Source organism: Dunckerocampus dactyliophorus, chromosome 2, assembly GCF_027744805.1.
Source record: "Dunckerocampus dactyliophorus isolate RoL2022-P2 chromosome 2, RoL_Ddac_1.1, whole genome shotgun sequence".
Taxonomy (NCBI): domain Eukaryota; kingdom Metazoa; phylum Chordata; class Actinopteri; order Syngnathiformes; family Syngnathidae; genus Dunckerocampus; species Dunckerocampus dactyliophorus.
The window spans coordinates 4,210,935-4,229,637 of record NC_072820.1 but is presented as its reverse complement, the minus strand read 5'-3'; the positions used below and the strand labels follow the sequence as shown (position 1 = coordinate 4,229,637).

Genomic DNA, 18,703 nt, shown 5'->3' with positions numbered 1-18,703 from the left:
TAAATCAAACCGGTCCCCACTCAACAGTCAGAGCAAGAGATCCTCTCCCCTCCGAGGCTCGAGTGCGAATGAACTGCGCATGCTCTAGTATGTAGCATTTCCGGTCACTGTGAAAGTAAGTCGCTTTTAGCTAGCAGCAAATACTTCGCATACAGTTTGATAGTTCACTTTTAACTTATCAAATAAGCTGTGGAAAGTAAGTTTTCTTCAGCACCTACATAGTACAAAGTATATTTGTGTCTTCTATCGGGTGTGAAGAAGAAAAAAAGTCCCGAAAACGGTAAGTTTTGACATCTTAACGCGACAGAACTCAAAACTATAGTTAAGCACCAATTTGTTAACTACGTGACCTGGATATTTAGCGGTGTTGACTTTATTTGTAGTGTGCTTATGGTTGTCACCTTGACTATTTTACACAATACATAAACCAAACTGAGGGAGACTTCTGAAAGGCTGATTACTTGTTGACTGCTCTGTCTACACCCTAGGTTCCTAAAGTGGGGTACACGAATTGTCATAGGGGTACGTGAATAAAAATGAAAAACAATTAGCGCCTAACGCTCACAATTACGAGTGCGGCTGAACGACTCACGGCGCAAGGACAACGGAGCAGAAAGGAGACAGCATTGCTCTGTTTGCATTATATGAACAAATAAGTAAGTTTTAATGATTCTTTGTGTATTAAGAGTGTTGAATGTTGAAGGTATCATTTATATTGGTGTTTCAATCCCCGGCGCAGCGGTGAAAAGCTGTCATTGTGAGTGGGGATTCCCCCGAAAATGAAGCTGTTTATCGTTGGTTGTATTTTTCTACTTCGGATACTGCTTTATCATGATTGTTAAACCAACCCCTTCAATTGGGTGTTAAATTAATATGCAGACTTAAACCATAGCCATCGTGAGTGGACAAAAAAGTGAAGCTCAAATTCAAGCCATTCAAATGGAAGGATGCCAACATCAAACTGGAATAAAATATATGTAGGATGATTACTTATCTTTTTATCAGTGCTTATGTGAAACTTTATCAAAATGTAACCATGCAAAATGCAAAAATTATACCTGGAATTACTGTAAAAATAACCAGTGAATTATGTTCAATATTCAAGTTTATTTGCTATAGTGTGTGTCTAGCATAATAGTATCTAGTACAGGCCTAATGATAACACTTATATTTGAAGTTGCCCACTCTGGACATTATTATTATTACTTTTTGATGTTAGTCTCATTTATTGTTCACTTTTATTGTTTAATATGTACTCTTTTCCTATTTTTCCCTCAATGTCTATGGTGTTTTCGCCGGCCTAGTGTCATTGCGATGGAGAGGCGTACATTGATGCAGATCGCCGAGGAGCTGGAGTCCTCCGAAGTGGCCACGCTCTGCTTCTTGTGCCGTGATGTCGTCAACAAGAAGCGGCTGGAGGGAGTGAGAATCATGAGTTTTAGTTTTCACTCATTTGTGTGTGTCATTTCATTTGTTCACTCCCCAGTTGTACCATATTTTAAAAGAGGGCAGCACACTGGCACATGTCTGCGGCATTATCAGACTTATCTTGTCTTGTTCTGAAAACTTTGAAATGTTCTCCCAATAGTCTTCCTGATGTTGTTCATGGGAGGTCCGGGAAAGACAGCTTTTCGGTGGAACTTTCTTAATAGAAGTGAATAGAAAGACTAAAAAAGTGTCTAAAACATGACCTGCTCACGCATTTAACAGTATATTCATGCACATAATAAAGACAAGTCAAAGGAAATGAATGATAGCCGCTGTTGAGTGGAGGAAGTGTCGCCCGTCAGGCCAACGCCAGTGCTGCATAAGTACTGTGGCACTGTTTGTTTCTGATGCAGTTCATGGAGTAAAATCTAAAATTTACAAATTATATTTCATGTTGGTGTAAATCAACATTGCAATTTTAATTTTTTTATTTTATTTTTTGTGAAGCCTGAGTGTGCCATGCGTTTGTCCGAGTTGTAACCCACCTCTTGCCGAAAGTCGGCGGGGTAGTGTGACCCTGAAGAGGAGAAGTGGAAAACGAATTAAACAATACATGACAGGGCTCCAGACTGCGACTAAATGGTCGCATTTTGCGACTAAAATGTGGGACATCTCAGGTACATTTTTCATCTAATCACGCCTGTACGGCCAGATAAAAGTACGCCCCTTGACAAGGGACGAGTTTTGTCCCCTATTACCTTGAGAATGAAAAATAGTCTGTAAAATGTGGAGTCAATTGACGAGATCTTGTCACAGTGTAAGCCTGTCGATGCCAGGGTGTGTGATTGATCACGTTTCAATCGCATTCAATCGACTCTTCTACCATCTTTGTTTACACATTTTGCCTGGCTCTCACTTTCTTCTGTCTCTCTGGCGGCAGATAGCTAGCTAGAGTTACCTGTCTACAGTGCCCATGGTGCTTCACAATCACTCGACGTTACTTTCTCTCCCCTCGTATCAATCTGCATCTATTGTTGCGTATGTGTTCCACATGTTTACATGTGCAGATCTTCATCCGCTCTGGAACACATACACAACAATGGACGCACAGTGATATGACGGGGGAGAAAGTAATGCCGAGTGATTGTGAGGTCTGATTTTTTTTTTTTTTTTTTTTTGAGGAGACATTTTTGTGGCGCAAATGTATTTTGAACGCATATTGTTTAGAGAAGCCAAACTCTTTACTTAAGTGGCCCCACCAACTAACTGGAACTATGTTCCTCATCAACAAAATCCGACCAGAACTTGGCTCACGGGACGAAGTGGGGGACTTACCCCGTAAGTCACTGTTGAAGCACTACACTGCTGATGGGGATGTCATACAACTTCATGTCTGAAAATCCGAACTATCCCTTTAAGTTAGGGGCCACTGTGGTCCTAGTTAAAAAAAAAAAAAAAGTTTGTCTGGAGCCATGCATGAATCAAACAGTGGAAGGAAATAACAGCAAAGTGAATGTACAAACTATCATAACACAGCTGTTGAAAGTGACTTGTACTGATCACTATATGTAGCGATATTTTAAAGGGGCTGTATGCAACTGGCGCAGGATTATAAGACCACCACTGGCTAGCGTATGTTAGCAATACTGGTTAAAATGTGTAGTTTTCACGCTTATAAGTCAAACAGCATAAATTTTCATAAATGTTTGTTCAGCCTGAATAAAGTAACTGGCATTTGTTACTGTCAGTGGCATTCATGTACATGTCGTATCGTGTACACACACAAAAGCAGTTTGTGTGTCATTGTGTGGTAGGCAATACCAAGGGTCGCCAATTTGGCTCTTTAGCCTCCTTGTTGTGGCTCCCTTCACAGAGCCCGAAGTGAGGAAAATGCGCTTTTTTTGAAATGAGTTAAAAATACCCGACCATTTGTAAGTCTGTGAATGCATCCTGGCTGAATTCTGACTGGTGATTGGATGAGCAAGGGAAAGGGAGGGGGAATCTGTTGTGTGGCTGCCTGCCTGCATGTGGTGGGCTACTAGCGAGATGTCTGTTTTCCCCTGCCATAAGATACCGGTAGTCATGAATGCCACAAATGAAACATCTCAGAGAAAATAGAGTTTAAATCCTGCATAGGCAGATTCCTTAAATCTTCAGCTTGTGAGGTTTGCCAATGTACCATCACAATGCACACTGCGCTTCTATTTGTTGTATTCTTTTGTCGTAACACGTAAAATGAAGAAAGATTAAAATTATTAAAAGCGGAAGAGAGGGCAAAATGCCTCTTTTGATAGTAAAGGTTGCCGACCACTAGGCTATATACAGGGTGTCAAAAAATTTGACATCATTTCGCAGGCCATAAATCTTTGGGCAATTCCTGTTGAAATAACCTAAAGTTTTCACACAATGTATAGAAACAGATAAAGATTTTTTTATGTTTTATTTTTGTTCCGTTTTCAGGGTGAACCATGCCGTTCACTCCCCAAGAGAAGTCATTTTGCGTCTTGGAGTGTGTTCGCACACAGTCACTCGAGACTGCAGCCGTGTCACAGGCAGTGCACACATGGAACACTTATGAAATCGGTCCCATAATAAACTTATGATGTCCAACACCAAAACTGTTCAATTTCATTGAACTCGACTTAGTAGTTTTCAACATAATTGCTTTTAAAATGATGTCAATTTTTGTTTTATCCATCGTAGCTAAACTTTGCCAAATTGCTATCATTAGCCGATAGCAAACATAACTTGTGCGTGTGTTAGGTGGGGCTGACTTTATGTACTCAAAGCAGGAAGAGGGCGGGATATAATTCGAATGTTGCGCCGTCTAGGCACCCGTTGCATGCAGTCCCTTTTAACATGCAACTAATCCGTCTTGAGATGCTTATTTTGTCACGTCACTTACTGCTGTTCTTTGCTGCGTCACTTCAATATTGTGTCTTCAACTTGGTCTTTCTAATGCAGATCGAAGATGCAAAGGAGTTGTTCTACAGACTGGAAGAAAGAGGTCTGCTGGAGAACTGTGAATTTCTCGCTCAGTTGCTCGACACAATTAATCGAGCAGACCTCCTCAGCCTCCTGGGGACAAACAGGCAGTGTATGGAGGAAACTGATGCAAAACCTATATTGTCGAATTACAGGTAAAATCAATTATGATTAGTAACCATGTTTTGTTCCTAATTACCCGTTACCCTCTGCTTTCTGAACAGGGTGATGCTGTATCATTTATATGATGACATCACTAAAATGAATCTCGAAAGGATTAAGTTTCTTTTGAGCAACAAGATTGGCAGGAGACAAATGGAGGAATGTAAAGTAAGAATCACACTGCTACTTCTATTTTTACATTACTCTAAAAGGTTAACCCCTTTTTTATGGTACACCTGAAAGCTTAATTGTAAAAGGTACTGTATATAAGCCGCTACTTTTTTCTCAAGGCTTGAACCCTGCGGCTTGTACAGTGATGCAGCTAATTTATGGTGTCACAACATGGCTCATGGGTTGTGGCACAGATGGCCAAGGACATGAACTAAATCAACTTTTTAAATTATTTATTTTAACATAAAAGGTAAATCAAGGAAAGGTGCGTCCTTCCAAGTCCTGCAGATCAGCAATTAGGATGACTGGGCTCCATGGAAACCTCAAGTAGACAGCATGTTTGCAAATATGACACACAGGTCCCATGGAGCCCCAGCAGGGCCGTCACAATGGCTAAAAAGTACCTTTCCCATGATGCTTAGAGTGCAGCTTCAGGAAGTAGTGACGTGGACGAGTGAAGTGGAAGCATTATCATGTTTTGAAGTCTTATGCAGCAATCTCTGACACGTCTTTAAGGAAAACGGCTCTTTTGGAAGTTTGTCCATCATCCATAAACCTTATGTGAGACCTGAACACATATACAGTATATATATACAGTATCGTTCTCTTTTTCTGTGCGTTCTAAAGCTATAAAAACAGCTAAAAAGAGACCGCTAATAATGCAAGTAATGGCAATAGATATAGATATCTATCTATCTATCTATCTATATATATATATATATATATATATATATATATATATATATATATATATATTACAGTGATGTGAAAAAGTGTTTGCCCCCATCCTGATTTCTTATTTTGTTGCATGTTTGTCACACTTAAATGTTTCAGACCATCAAACAAATTTAAATATTAGTCAAGATTCAAGAGTTTTATTGTCATATGCATAGTAAAACAGGCAGTTATACTATGCAATGAAATTCTTATTCAGTTCATTCTCCCAAGAAAAGAAAGAAAACACGAGAAAAAGAATAAGAACATAAGAAACATATGAACCAATAAATTAAGCAACAACAACAGAAGAGACATTAATACAGATAAATAATACAAATAAATAAATAAATAAAGTGCTATGAGTGTGTGCGTGTGTTGCGTGTGGCGTGTGTGAGTGCTTCGTTGAGAAGCCTGATGGCCTGTGGGTAAAAGCTTTCGCCAGCCTTGTGGTCCTGGACTTCAAACTCCAGTAGTGTCTGCCTGATGGTAGGAGTGTGAATATTGAGTGTTGTGAATGTGTGCTGTCCTTGATGAGGTTGTGTGTTCTGCGTAGGACTGTAGATTTATAAATGTCTTGCTGTGAGGGGAGGGCTGCCCCAACAATGTTCTGTGAGGTCTTGATCACCCGGTGGAGTGCCTTCCTATCACGTGTTGTACAGTTACCGTACCAAACAGTGATGGAGGCGGTAAGGACACTTTCCATAGTGTATCTGTAGAAGCAACTAAGGATTTTAGTGGACATGCCAAATTTCCTCAGTCTTCTCAGGAAGTACAGTCTCCTTTGGGACTTCTTCATAATTTGTTGGGTGTTGTGAGACCAGGTGAGGTCCTCGCTGATGTGTGTGCCAAGGAACTTGAAGGTTTTCACCCTCTCCACCTCAGTCTCATCAATAAACAGGGGTCTATGCGGCTCCTTTTCCCTTGTTCTTGGGTCGATGATCATCTCTTTAGTCTTATCTGTATTGAGATGGAGATTGTTATCATGACACCAAGCTATGAGGTCGGCCACCTCTCTTCTGTATGATGTTTCAACACCACCAGTGATCAGTCTGATGACTGTAGTGTCATCCACAAATTTAATGATGCTGGTGTTGTTCTGGGAGGCCACGCAATCGTAGGTGAAGAGCGTGTAGAGGAGCAGAGTCAGCACACACTCCTGTGGGGTCCCAGTACTAAAAAAACAGGAGAGTGAGACAGAGACGTCTGCCGTGGAGGGCGCCATCTTGCATTATGCAATGACAACACAACTGAACAGAAAATGCTGTTTTTAAATGAAACTTTTTATAATTAAGGGGGAAAAAAACCCAAACCTGCATGGCCTAAAAACCGCGTTTTGTGTTCAGTTTGGTTGTCCATCCACCCATCCATCCATTTTCCTCCGCTCATGCAGGTCCGGGGATCAGTAGAGAAGCCCAGACTTCCCGGTCCCCGGCCACCTCCTCCAGCTCCACCGGGAGGACACCAAGGCAGTTCCCAAGGCAGCTGTGAGACATAATCCCTCCAGCGTGTCCTACAGTAGGTCTGCCCCGGGGCCCTATCCTGGCTGGGCATGCCCCGAACGCCTCACCGGGGAGGTGTCTGGGAGGAATCCGGACTGGATGCCACCTCAACTGGCTCCTCTCCATGTGAAGGAACAGTACCTCTACTCTGAGCTCCTCCCGGATGACTGAGCTCCTCACCCCATCTCTTAGTGTGAGTGTAGCTGCCCTACGGAGGAAACTCATTTCAGCCGCTTGTATCCGCCATCTCGTTCTTTCGGTCACAACCCAAAGCTCATGACCATAGGTGAGGGTGGAAACATAGATCGACTGGTAAATTGAGCGCCGATCTGACACTCGTGGACAAGAGATACTTGAACTCCTCCACCTGGGGCAGGACCTCATTCCCAACCCGGAATGAGTTATGTTGTCATCGACTAATATTTAAATTAGTTTGATGATCTGAAACATGTAAGTGTAACAAACATGTAAAAAAATAATAATAAACCAGTAAAGGGGCAAACACTTTTTCACACCACTGTACTGTATATGTAGCGGTACCTTGTATTTAGTGGTCAAATAAGTTTTGTAGCTCCGAGTGGGTTTTACTTTGATGGAAACTAGCCCAAATGACACTTGATGGTCAAGGTTGTCGACCCCTGGTGTAGGCCGATTACTCATTTGTATATCACATGTTTTATATAACATAGTTTTTTCATACCTCGGCTCATACATGCTGAATTTGTCGTCTTTACATTACAGACGGCGTTGGATGTATTTGTAGAAATGGAAAAGGTGGCTTTATTGTCTAATACGTCTCTTGATGAGCTGCATTCAATACTGCTGGAGGTTGATGTACAACTGGCATCGCAAGTCCAGAAATATATTAATGGTACTGTATTAACACACATGCTATTATAAGGTGTTTTTTGTTGTTGTTGTTTTTTTTTTTTAAATATTCATCAAATTATGACTGCTTGCAGAAGCACGTCCTGCTGGTTGCATCATGGATTACCAGGTGTGTATCTGCATGGCTTTCTTTCTCTGTGTACAGGATGTACTGTAAAATAAACTATTGACTCTGGTGATTTCTTCCTACAGCATGCCAACAACGTCCCTCTTGTATCCATATCGGAGACTCAGCCTTCCTGTACGTTTATCAAACACTATTACTTGCGAGCCATGACTTTTTTTTTAAATGCTACTCCTGACTCTTTTTCTTTAGATGAAAGGGGGCATATTTCCTCAGATGCGGAAACAAACAAGTCTAACTTTCTTTCTGATCAGGTAGCAAGCCACTCACACTCTCAGATGTTATTGAGCCATTGACCAATGCGATCATCCTTATTTGTCTTTGCACGTGTGCTTACGCAGCAGGAAGACTACTATGCAATGAGTCATAACCCTCACGGTTTGTGTGTGATCATCAACAATGAGGAATTTTCGGGACCAGAGCTGAAAAAAAGGAGTGGAACTCAGGTGGACGAGAGTACGTATTTGTGAGAAGCCGTCAAGTCTTGTAACTTCTAGGTTGGCAGGAGGCAATATATTTAGCATGGATCAAGGAAGTTTTATTTTCTGCCTCTCCTTCAGTAGCTTGCCACACATCGGCATCAGCTTTTTTTTTTAATCTGGCGGGCCGATAAGAGATGAATTTAAAACTTGGTCGCGTTGGCTCTGATGCAGCCAAGCCTCTCTGTCTGCAGTTGCCAGTTTCCAGCATTGTCCCACCCACAGCACCATCTGATCGGTTACATGCAGAGCCACGTCACTGGTAACAGCCAGTCAGCAGTGAAAGCTGTGCTTGCACAGTGCTCACAGACACACTGGAGAAGAGAAAAACTTTGCATCACAAAAATGCTTCCTCGAAAGAAATCAGACCTTACAGTCAATTGCGTTACTTGTCTCCCTTCGTATCACTGCGCATTGTTGTGTATGTGTTCCACAGCGGATGAAGACTGCTGCGACACGAGAGTGGTTAGCATTCCACTTACCAGTCTTTAAAGAAAGAGCTAAAAAAAAAAAAAAAAATCACACATAACATAATAGGTAGATAACAACAGACAAGACACTACCAACGAATAACGCAGAATAACCAACAACTATGTGAGCTCTAAACATGTAACTTAGCAGCTATTTACAACAACAGTACAGAAAAGCACTCTGTGAAACAAGAAGGGCTTTTGTCAAAACCATATACGTAGACACTGCATTGAGCGCTAAGCTATATACACTACTGTATATATTTATGTAATGTGTATATGTAGTAGTTTTAGTGCAAAATAACATGAAAGTTATCAATTAAAATAATAATCAGCAAATTAAATGTGTTTTAAACAGTACCCCTTTTAACTAAAAATAAATAAAATCTTTCCAAAGATAACATAAATCAAGGCGCAAGAAACACAAATGTATTTTTATATAAAATATGTAATACATTAATTATCTACTCAGAGATGGGTGGAGTAGCCAACAAAACAACTGTATTGTTACTTTAGAACAATTTTACTCAAGAAAAAACATATGTGATGTTACACATATCTACACTCAACAAAAATAAAAATGCAACGCTTTTGTTTTGCTCCCATTTTTTTATGAGATGGAACTCAAAGATCTAAAATTTTTTCCACATACACAATATCACCATTTCTCTCAAATATTGTTCACAAATTTGTCAAAATCTGAGATAGTGAGCACTTCTCTTTGCTGAGATAATCCACCCGACCTCACAGGTGTGCCATATCAAGATGCTGATTAGACACCATGATTAGTCCACAGGTGTACCTTAGACTGCCCACAATAAAAGGCCAGTCTGAAATGAGCAGTTTTATCACACAGCACAATGCCACAGATGTTGCAAGATTTGAGGGAGCGTGCAATTGGCATGCTGACAGCAGGAATGTCAACCAGAGCTGTTGCTCGTGTATTGAATGTTCATTTCTCTACAATAAGCCGTCTCCAAAGGCGTTTCAGAGAATTGGGCAGTACATCCATCACCTCATGTTGCAGCAGGATAATGCACGGCCCCATGTTGCTAGGATCTGTACAAAATTCTTGGAAGCTGAAAACGTCCCAGTTCTTGCATGGCCAGCATGCTCACCGGACATGTCACCCATTGAGCATGTTTGGGATCCTCTGGGTCGGCGTATACGACAGCCGCCAACATCCAGCAACTTTGCACAGCTATTGAAGAGGGGTGGACCAACATTCCACAGGCCACAATCCACAACCTGATCAACTCTATGCGAAGGAGATGTGTTGCACTGCATGAGAGAAATGGGGGTCACACCAGATACCGACTGGTTTTCTGAGCCCCCAGACTCCCCACGCCCCCCAATAAAACAAAACTGCACATTTCAGAGTGGCCTTTTATTGTGGGCAGTCTAAGGCACACCTGCACACTAATCATGGTGTCTAATCAGCATCTTGATATGGCACACCTGTGAGGTGGGATAGATTATCTCAATAAAGGAGAAGTGCTCACTATCACAGATTTAGACAAATTTGTGAACAATATTTGAGAGAAATGGTGATATTGTGCAGGAAGCTGCAAAAGCCCTGCACATGAAACGGCACCTGGGGTTCACCAAGCAGGGAGCTACCACCCACGCGCAGCTTGCTCACACAAACAGCGAAGAGAAGGGAGCTGTAGTCGTCTTAACAAGCATCATGGAGCACCTGGCCCAACAGCTGGCTGATGTCCAGCGACAACTGGCAATGCTAATCGCCCACCAGCTGAATACCTCTTTCCCTAAGACCCAGACCTACAGCCAGCATGCTGGCAAGCCTGAGAAATCTGCTCTACAACCATTCCGTAGAGCCACATTACAGTCCAAACCAGGCTACTGCTTTAGATGTGGGGAAGATGGCCATATAAGACCGCAGTCCCAGAACAAGCTCAGTCCAACCCTTGTTGACAAGAAGAAGAAACAGTTCAAAAAGCAGAAAACCTCTTGTCGTAAGACTCAGACCTACTGTACAGCCAACATCATGGCAAGCCTGAGAAATCTGCTGTACAACCATTCCGTAGAGCCACATCACAGTCCAAACCAGACTACTGCTTTAGATGTGGGGATGATGGCCATAAAAGACCACAGTGCCAGAACAAGCCTAATCCGACCCTTGTTGCCAAGAAGAAGAAACAGTTTGCACAAAAAGCAGCAAAACACTTTTTGCCACAACCAGTTAAACGAAGTTCAGTGCCTGTTTTTTTTTTTTTTATTGTTTTGTTGGGGTTTTTTTGTATTTTTTAAACGTGCACATTCGCAGACACCCTCTGCGGAATGCTCAAGGGGACCCATGATGAGCTGTGTGCTGCTCTCAAGGAAGATGATGCTTCTGGTAGATGATATCAAGGCACTATTGCAACATAATGCTGTCATCTGCCAGAGCTTCCTGGTGAAAACACAACCCTAGTCAGACCTTCTACACTCCATCACCTTGGTTGAGTCCCTATCGGTCAATGGCAAAGCCATTCCTGATAGTTACAACCAGGAGGAGTTCCATGGCCTTCCAGTCATCCCATCTTTGTCTCATGATGACCTGAAAGCAGGGGCAGGTGAAAAGAATCCCCCTGCGGCTCAAGAGGAACTACCAGAACTGCCTTTGCTGCTGCAAGAGTAGAACTGGCTGGAATTGGAGAATGAAGTATTGTACAGGAGGAGGCAGGAAGAGGATCAACTCACTCACCAGTTAGTCTTTCCTCCAGATCTGCGCTCTAGAGTCCTAAAAGCTCTCCACCATGACATGGGGCACATGGGAATAGAACACACTTTTGACTTCGTACGCCAAAGATTTTTCTGGCTGTAGATGGCGGCAGATGTGGAGCAGACAATGAGAACCTGGGGCTGGTGTGTGAGGTGTAAGGGACGAAGGAAGAAGAACTCTGTCGGAGAAGGTGCGGCTGGTATGATTATGTGCCAGTCAAAGAACGCTGGACAAAATGGCTGGTGAATTTGGAGAAACTGTAGCCATTCAAAATTAATAGATGTATCAAGCCCAGCGTTTTTGCTCCACCCATGTTTGTGCAGCTACATAATTTTTCTGATGCAACTACAGATGGTTTTGGAGTTGTAACTTACATCAGAAGGGAAAACAAAGAAAAGTGCATTCCTGTTAAGTTTCCCGGGCCAAAATTGTTCATGTTTTTGTCTGTATGTGTTTTTATGCGCACTACTTGGTTTGATCAGTAGAGTGTGCTAAGTTACAATTTTGGGGGTTATAAATACAGTCTTTGACCGTGGTTGGCGGGCAAATTGTTTGTTCTGACTGCATGGATATTTTATACACGTTGACGCACTGGACTTTTTAACGATGGCCTTATTATGGAAGAAAATAAAGCCGTAAATGTGATTTTTTTTTTTTTTAACTCACATGTGCCTGGATGTTCGTGATTGATTGAATGGCCTAAAAAGCCAGGCGTCAGACAGTACTACTTCAGTAACAAAGTAGTGTTCCTGTGTAAGCGTAAACAGGACGTTACACCAGGGGCGTGTGGGCCAAATGTGGCCTGCCATCCATTTTTAACTCGCCCATGTCAAAGTCTAAAAATATACTGGTCTAAGGCCCGCATATAACACCGGTATGTACTTAACTACTTTGTAGTTGTATTAAAACATGGCGGCGGCCATTCTTTGGGAGAGTGTGTGCGGGGCTGGGAAAGGGCAGAGCTGTTGCATTTCATAGATCCTGCTACTCGAACTGAAAACGCCACACTTTGCGACTGAGACCAAACTGAACTGGCCAGGTTTCTACGATGACAAGCTTCCCCGAGGCCGCAGGACTGAAGACGAACCCGGAAGAACAGACTAACCATTCCTTCTGTGATGTGGGAGGCACTGTAACCCGCTCCCCCACCCCCATAAACACATTCATACATTGGCCCCAAATGCTTGTTCAGCCTTTGTTGACTGTGGAACTCCTTAACCTGTTCGCCTTTAAGTCGACACTTGCCTTTGTGCAAATTCTGTGAACTGAGTGGGGGAAACCCCCCCCACAAATTCAACATCTGAAATTACAGTAGCCTGGTCTATATTGAAAAATGTCTAACTTTGAAGTACTTGAATTGTTGAGTAAAAGTGTGTTTATTGAATTAATGAACCGCTTCATAAAGTACAGTGCACTTTTGTAAATACTGTATATATATTTTCCTACTTAAATAATAATACACTCTTTGCATCCTATTTTTAGTTCCTATGTGTTATTAAATGCAACCATGATCCTCCCATAGCTGAATCTTGGGTCTTCTGACAACTAGCCTATTTTTACTGTTACTGCAACTTTATTACACTTTAACTGTTGACATCTGCATCATACAGTATATGCTTCATGTTTCTTAGCAATTTTCTGTTGCAGTCTAAAAGAATGACCCAGAACTGGTCTAATGGTGTCCTTTTTTGTTCCACAGAGGCTCTTCGATCAGTGTTTTCGGAATTGGGCTTCACAGTGAAAGTGTATAGTAACCTGACTGCAGAGGAGATAAGACAGACGCTAATTATCCTTGCTGCAAGAGATTTTTCAGATGAAGATGCTGTGGTGAGCAAGATGGCAGAACTACATTAGCAAAAAACACTGATTCTCAACAAGTACAAATACTTTGATGCAGGTGGTGTGTTTGCTTTCCCATGGAGAAAAGGGTTGTGTCTTTGGGACTGATGAAAAAACGGTGTCCATACGAGAACTGACTCTGCCCTTCACAAGTGGATGTGCCCCCACCTTGGCAGGAAAACCAAAGCTGTTCTTCATCCAAGCATGTCAGGGAGCTGGCTATCAGAAAGGTTCTTTGCCATGCCCCCAGAAGCCAAAAGAAGAGGGTGAGGACAAACCGAGTCGCTTGGAGGAGGATGCAGGTCCCATCCACGGTGAGACAGTGCCTTCAGATGCCGACTTCTTGTTCGGCATGGCCACTGTACCGGAATGCAGGTCATTTCGAAACACATCCACAGGCTCCATCTACATCCAAGAGTTGTGCAAGCAGCTCCGACTATCAGCTAAGAGGTGAGAGTAAATGATTTATACCCCTATACCCCTGATCAAAATTTAAGACCAGTTGAAAAATTGCAGGAATTGACATTTTGCACTGTTGGATCTTAAGGAGGCCCTGCGATTGGCTGGCGACCAGTCCAGGGTGTACCCCGCCTCTCGCACAAAGTCAGCTGGGATAGGCTCCAGCATAGCCGCGACCCTAGTGAGGATAAGCGGCATAGAAGATGGATAGATGGATTTTAAGGAGGTTTTTAGGTACAGCTTCAAAATGCAAAAAGAAGAAATGGGAGTGCAACAAGAAATGTTTTGAGTGAGCAATTTATTGCAAACAAGCATTAAGTGAAATGGGCTGTTCATCAGCTGATTAAAAGTTTAAGATCACAGCCTTTGAACGCCAAAGTCTTCGCAAAAATGAATGATCTCTTGATGGCAAAGGCAAAAGAGCTTTCTCTGTTTTAACGCGGTCGGATTGTTGAGCTGCATAAGTAAGGCCTCTCGCAGCACGCCATTACTGCTGAGGTTGGATGCAGTCAGACAGTCATTTGAATCTTCTTCACAGACCCTGTGGGTTATGGAACAAAAAAGTCAAGTGGTAAACCCAAAAAAATTTCACCAGCCGTGGGCCGGAGGATCCGATTGTCTGTCCTTCAAGACAGGGTCCCAAATGAAGGTTGTTACTGGTGTCGAGTACGGCAGGACAATGCGCACCTGACAAAGGACTTCTTCCAGAGGAGTAACCTCACTCTTTTGGACCATCCTGCGTGTTCCCCTGATCTAAATCCAATTGAGAACATTTTGGGATGGATGGCAGGGGAAGTTTACAAAAATGCAGATCTGTTCCAGACAGTGGATGCCCTCTGTGAAGCCAGCTTCACCACCAGGAGCAACATCCCCACTTGCCCCCTGAAAACACTGGCAGCAAGCATACCCAAAACAATGTTTGAGGTGATTAACAAGAGCTCATTACTGAGTCCTTTTTTTGAACTTGAATTTTATTTGTAGTTTACTATTTTAGGGGGTTCATGGATTTTTTTAGAAATGTTCTTAAACTTTTGATCAGCTGATAAACAGCCAATTTCACTTTAATGCTTGTTTGCAGACCACACAGTGGCCTAGTGGTTAGCATGTTGGCCACACAGTCTCTGCATCTCTTTCATGTTCTCCCTGTGCGTGGGTTTTCTCCCACATTCCAAAAATAGATTAATTGGAGACTCTAAATTGTCCATAGGTATGAATGTGAGTGTGAATGTTTGTTTGTCTATATGTGCCCTGCGATTGGCTGGCGACCAGTCCAGGATGTACCCCGCCCAAAGTCACCTGGGATAGGTTCCAGCATACCCCCGACCTGAGTGAGGATAAGCGGCATAGAAGATGATTGTTTGCAATTAATTGCTTACTCAGAACACATGAAATATTCAGATATTATGTTTTTTTGGCAGCTTATGGTCATGTTAGGACGACAAGACAGTGATGTCATTGTTTTCAGAAAGTAGTGGCTTGCTTGTTCATACAGTAACAAGGCAGCGCTATCACAGTTTGCCATCCTGGAAGCCGTTTTAATGAAATACCGTTTCAGGGCACCCAGAACGCCGTTGCAACATGGATGAAAGACTGAAATACAATAAGATACTTTCTCGCTTTGACCTGAAAACGTGTGGACAGGCTCTTAACCAGCCCAACCACTTTTCTTTCCAGCACATCAATTTGTTTATAAAGTTACTTTAAGAGAAAGAAGCAATACATTATAATACAGATATTTTAATCCACCCCGAAGATGGTGGAACAATTAGTGACCTTGTTTCCACAGTGAAAGAGTGAATATAACCACATGTTCTCTTGCAAGCACCCTGTTCCTTTGCAAGAACCCAATACAATAATATCTCTGACTTTGGTCTCGTGAACTAAGGCAACTCTGCTGAGGATGTCCATACTAATACAGGATGCCTCGTCGACCTCAGCTTCCAGAGAATGTTTGTATCTTTCTTACAATATATAATATTCTCATGCTTTGCTTTTTTGTTGCTTTCCAGCACTACTGTGATGTTTTTCACGCATGAAACCACCCATTCTTTTTAGCAATGTCATGTGTCTCTGTTATCTTCTGTGCAGCCCGGGGGAGGAGGACATCCACAGTATCCTGACACGTGTGAACAGGGAGGTCAGCAGGGGAGTGTATCAAAAACACAAACAAATGCCTCAGCCCAACTACACGCTCACCAAGAAACTTGTTTTCAAATTTGTTGATGCGGGCCAAGTGGAACTCTCCTAACGTGCCATATTGCCACATGTACTGTACAGTGGTGTGAAAAAGTGTTCGCCCCCTACCTGATTTATTTTTTTGCATGTTTATCACACTTAAATGTTTCAAATCATCAAACAAATATTAGTCAATGACAACACAACTGAACACAAAATTCAATTTTGAAATGAAACTTTTTATTAAGGGAGAAAAAAATAAATCCAAACCTACATGGCCCTGTGAGGAAAAAGTGATTGCCCCCTAAACCTAATAACTGGTTGGGCCACCCTTGGCAGCAACAACTGCAATCAAACGTTTGTGATAACTTGCAATGAGTCTCTTACAGCGCTGTGGAGGAATTTTGGCCCACTCATCTTTGCAAAATTGTTGTCATTCAGCCACATTGGAGGGTTTTCCAGCATGAAGCGCCTTTTTAAGGTCATGCCACAGCATCTCAATAGGATTCAGGTCAGGACTTTGACTAGGCCACTCCAAAGTCTTTATTTTGTTTTTCTTCAGCCATTCAGAGGTGGACTTGCTGGTGTGTTTTGGATCATTGTCCTGCTGCAGAACCCAAGTTGGTTTCAGCTTGAGGTCACCAACAGGTGGCCGGACATTCTCCTTCAGAATTTTTTGGTACACAGGAGAATTCATGGTTCCATTTATCACAGCAAGTCTTCCAGGTCCTGAAGCAGCAAAACAGCCACAGACCATCACACTACCACCACCATATTTTACTGTTGCTATAACATTCTTTTTCTTCAAATGCGGCCAGATGTAATGGGACACACACCTTCCAAAGACTTCAACTTTTGTCTCCTCAGACCACAGAGTATTTTCCCAAAGGTCTTGGGGATTATCAAGATGTTTTCTGGCAAAATTGAGACAAGCCTAATGTTCTTTTCGTTCAGCAGTGGTTTTGGTCTTGGAACTCTGCCATGCAGGCTGTTTTTGCCCAGTGTCTTTCTTATGGTGGAGTCATGAACACTGACCTTAACTGAGGCAAGAGAGGCCGGCAGTTCTTTGGGTGGTGTTGTGGGGTCTTTTGTGACCTCTTGGATGAGTCGTTGCCGCGCTCTTGGGGTCATTTTGGTCGGCTGGACACTCATGGGAAGGTTTACCACTGTTCCATGTTTTTGCCATCTGTGGATAATGGCTCTCACTGTGGTTTGCTGGAGCCCCAAAGCTTTAGAAATGGCTTTATAACCGTTTCCAGACTGATATCTCAATTAATCTCAGTTATGTTATGTTTTAACAAGGGGGAGAATCACTTTTTCACACATGGCTATGTATGTTTGTTTTACCTCCCTTAATAATAAAAAATTTCATTTAAAAACTGAATTTTGTATTCAGTTGTGTTGTCATTGACTAATAAATTAAATTTGTGATGATGTGAAACATTTAAGTGTGACAAACATGCAAAAAAAACAAAAAAAAGAAATTAGGAAGGGGGCAAACACTTTTTCACACCACTGTATTTTGCCTCACACCCAAGACTGTGCTTGAATGTTTGTGAATTGTGCTGATGTTAACAAAAAAGGTGCCTTCCCTATGATTGACTGGCACCGGTCCAGGGTGTACACCCATTCACACTTAAAATCAGCTTGCGTGGGCTCCAGCTAAGCCAGATAAGTGGGAGAATATAAATGAATTCATACAAACCATAACACTTTCCTGATCCACACAGAGATTACATTTTGTCTTTAAAGTGTTTACAATCATGCCACTGGCACGTGAAAATGTGATTTTTGACAACATTTTGTCACTGAATGTGGATTTTTTGTGAGCATTTAATACAAATGTAATTTTAAAAAATATGCTTGTTTTTCACAATAAAAAGTGCCTTATCTGATATAGTGCTTCTTTTAATGTTGTGTACATGTGAAGTCTAAATTGCTGAAATACAATATCTAGTAATATTTTTTCATTGTTATGTTGCAGCATTCCAATATTAAAAGTGGGCATTTGATTGACACGAAATGCAAGAGAAGGGTTATACTTTTTACTTGATATTTTTCGATTATTTTTTTCCTTTAATTTGTTGATCATGATTACAATCAGGACAAAGATTTTAGGCAGTCAGTTTATGCTGTCAACAAACTTACTTGTGAACAATTTAACAATATAAGACAATACTGTTGGCTTCCATTCAAATCCTTTTGTTTTTTGACCCCCAAGCATTCCTGTGTCCAAGAACTGACGCAGTAGTTTTCGCTGCTGTCGATGTCTGAATATCGAAACCTCACCGAAGCGAAACTCGCCACTGTGTATTAGTTTGCCTCCAGTGCATTAAAATCTATGTTGTAATTGTAAAACGCAATATGGTACACTTTTAAGATAATAAAGAATCAAGAAGATGATATTCGTCGCGTCTCCACAACACGAGTGAGCGGATCGATCCAACTATCGATACCGTGATAAATATTGGGTCTACTGACGTGATATCTTTCAGTTAGCTTCTGAAATTTATTTTGACAATCCGTTGCTTTATTGTTGTGTTGTTCATATTGTTACATTTTATACTGTATATAAACGACAT

The 18,703-nt window shown here is 41.9% G+C and overlaps 1 protein-coding gene across 2 annotated transcripts; it reads left to right on the top strand.

Annotated features, from left to right (window-relative positions):
- Positions 1 to 103: 103 nt before the first annotated feature.
- Positions 104 to 18,640, top strand: casp8 (caspase 8, apoptosis-related cysteine peptidase). Of its 2 annotated transcripts, XM_054768734.1 has the most exons (13): positions 104 to 280; positions 489 to 656; positions 1,305 to 1,422; positions 4,393 to 4,568; positions 4,638 to 4,743; positions 7,704 to 7,833; positions 7,925 to 7,959; positions 8,043 to 8,091; positions 8,167 to 8,228; positions 8,316 to 8,430; positions 13,348 to 13,475; positions 13,546 to 13,937; positions 16,035 to 18,640. In XM_054768734.1, exons 3-13 carry the CDS (start codon positions 1,315 to 1,317, stop codon positions 16,192 to 16,194), a joined length of 1,461 nt encoding a protein of 486 aa, XP_054624709.1. In that variant the 5' UTR covers positions 104 to 280; positions 489 to 656; positions 1,305 to 1,314; the 3' UTR covers positions 16,195 to 18,640. The 2 variants fall into 2 exon arrangements, with proteins under 2 accessions (XP_054624709.1, XP_054624710.1); XM_054768735.1 differs by lacking the exon at positions 489 to 656.
- Positions 18,641 to 18,703: the final 63 nt, after the last annotated feature.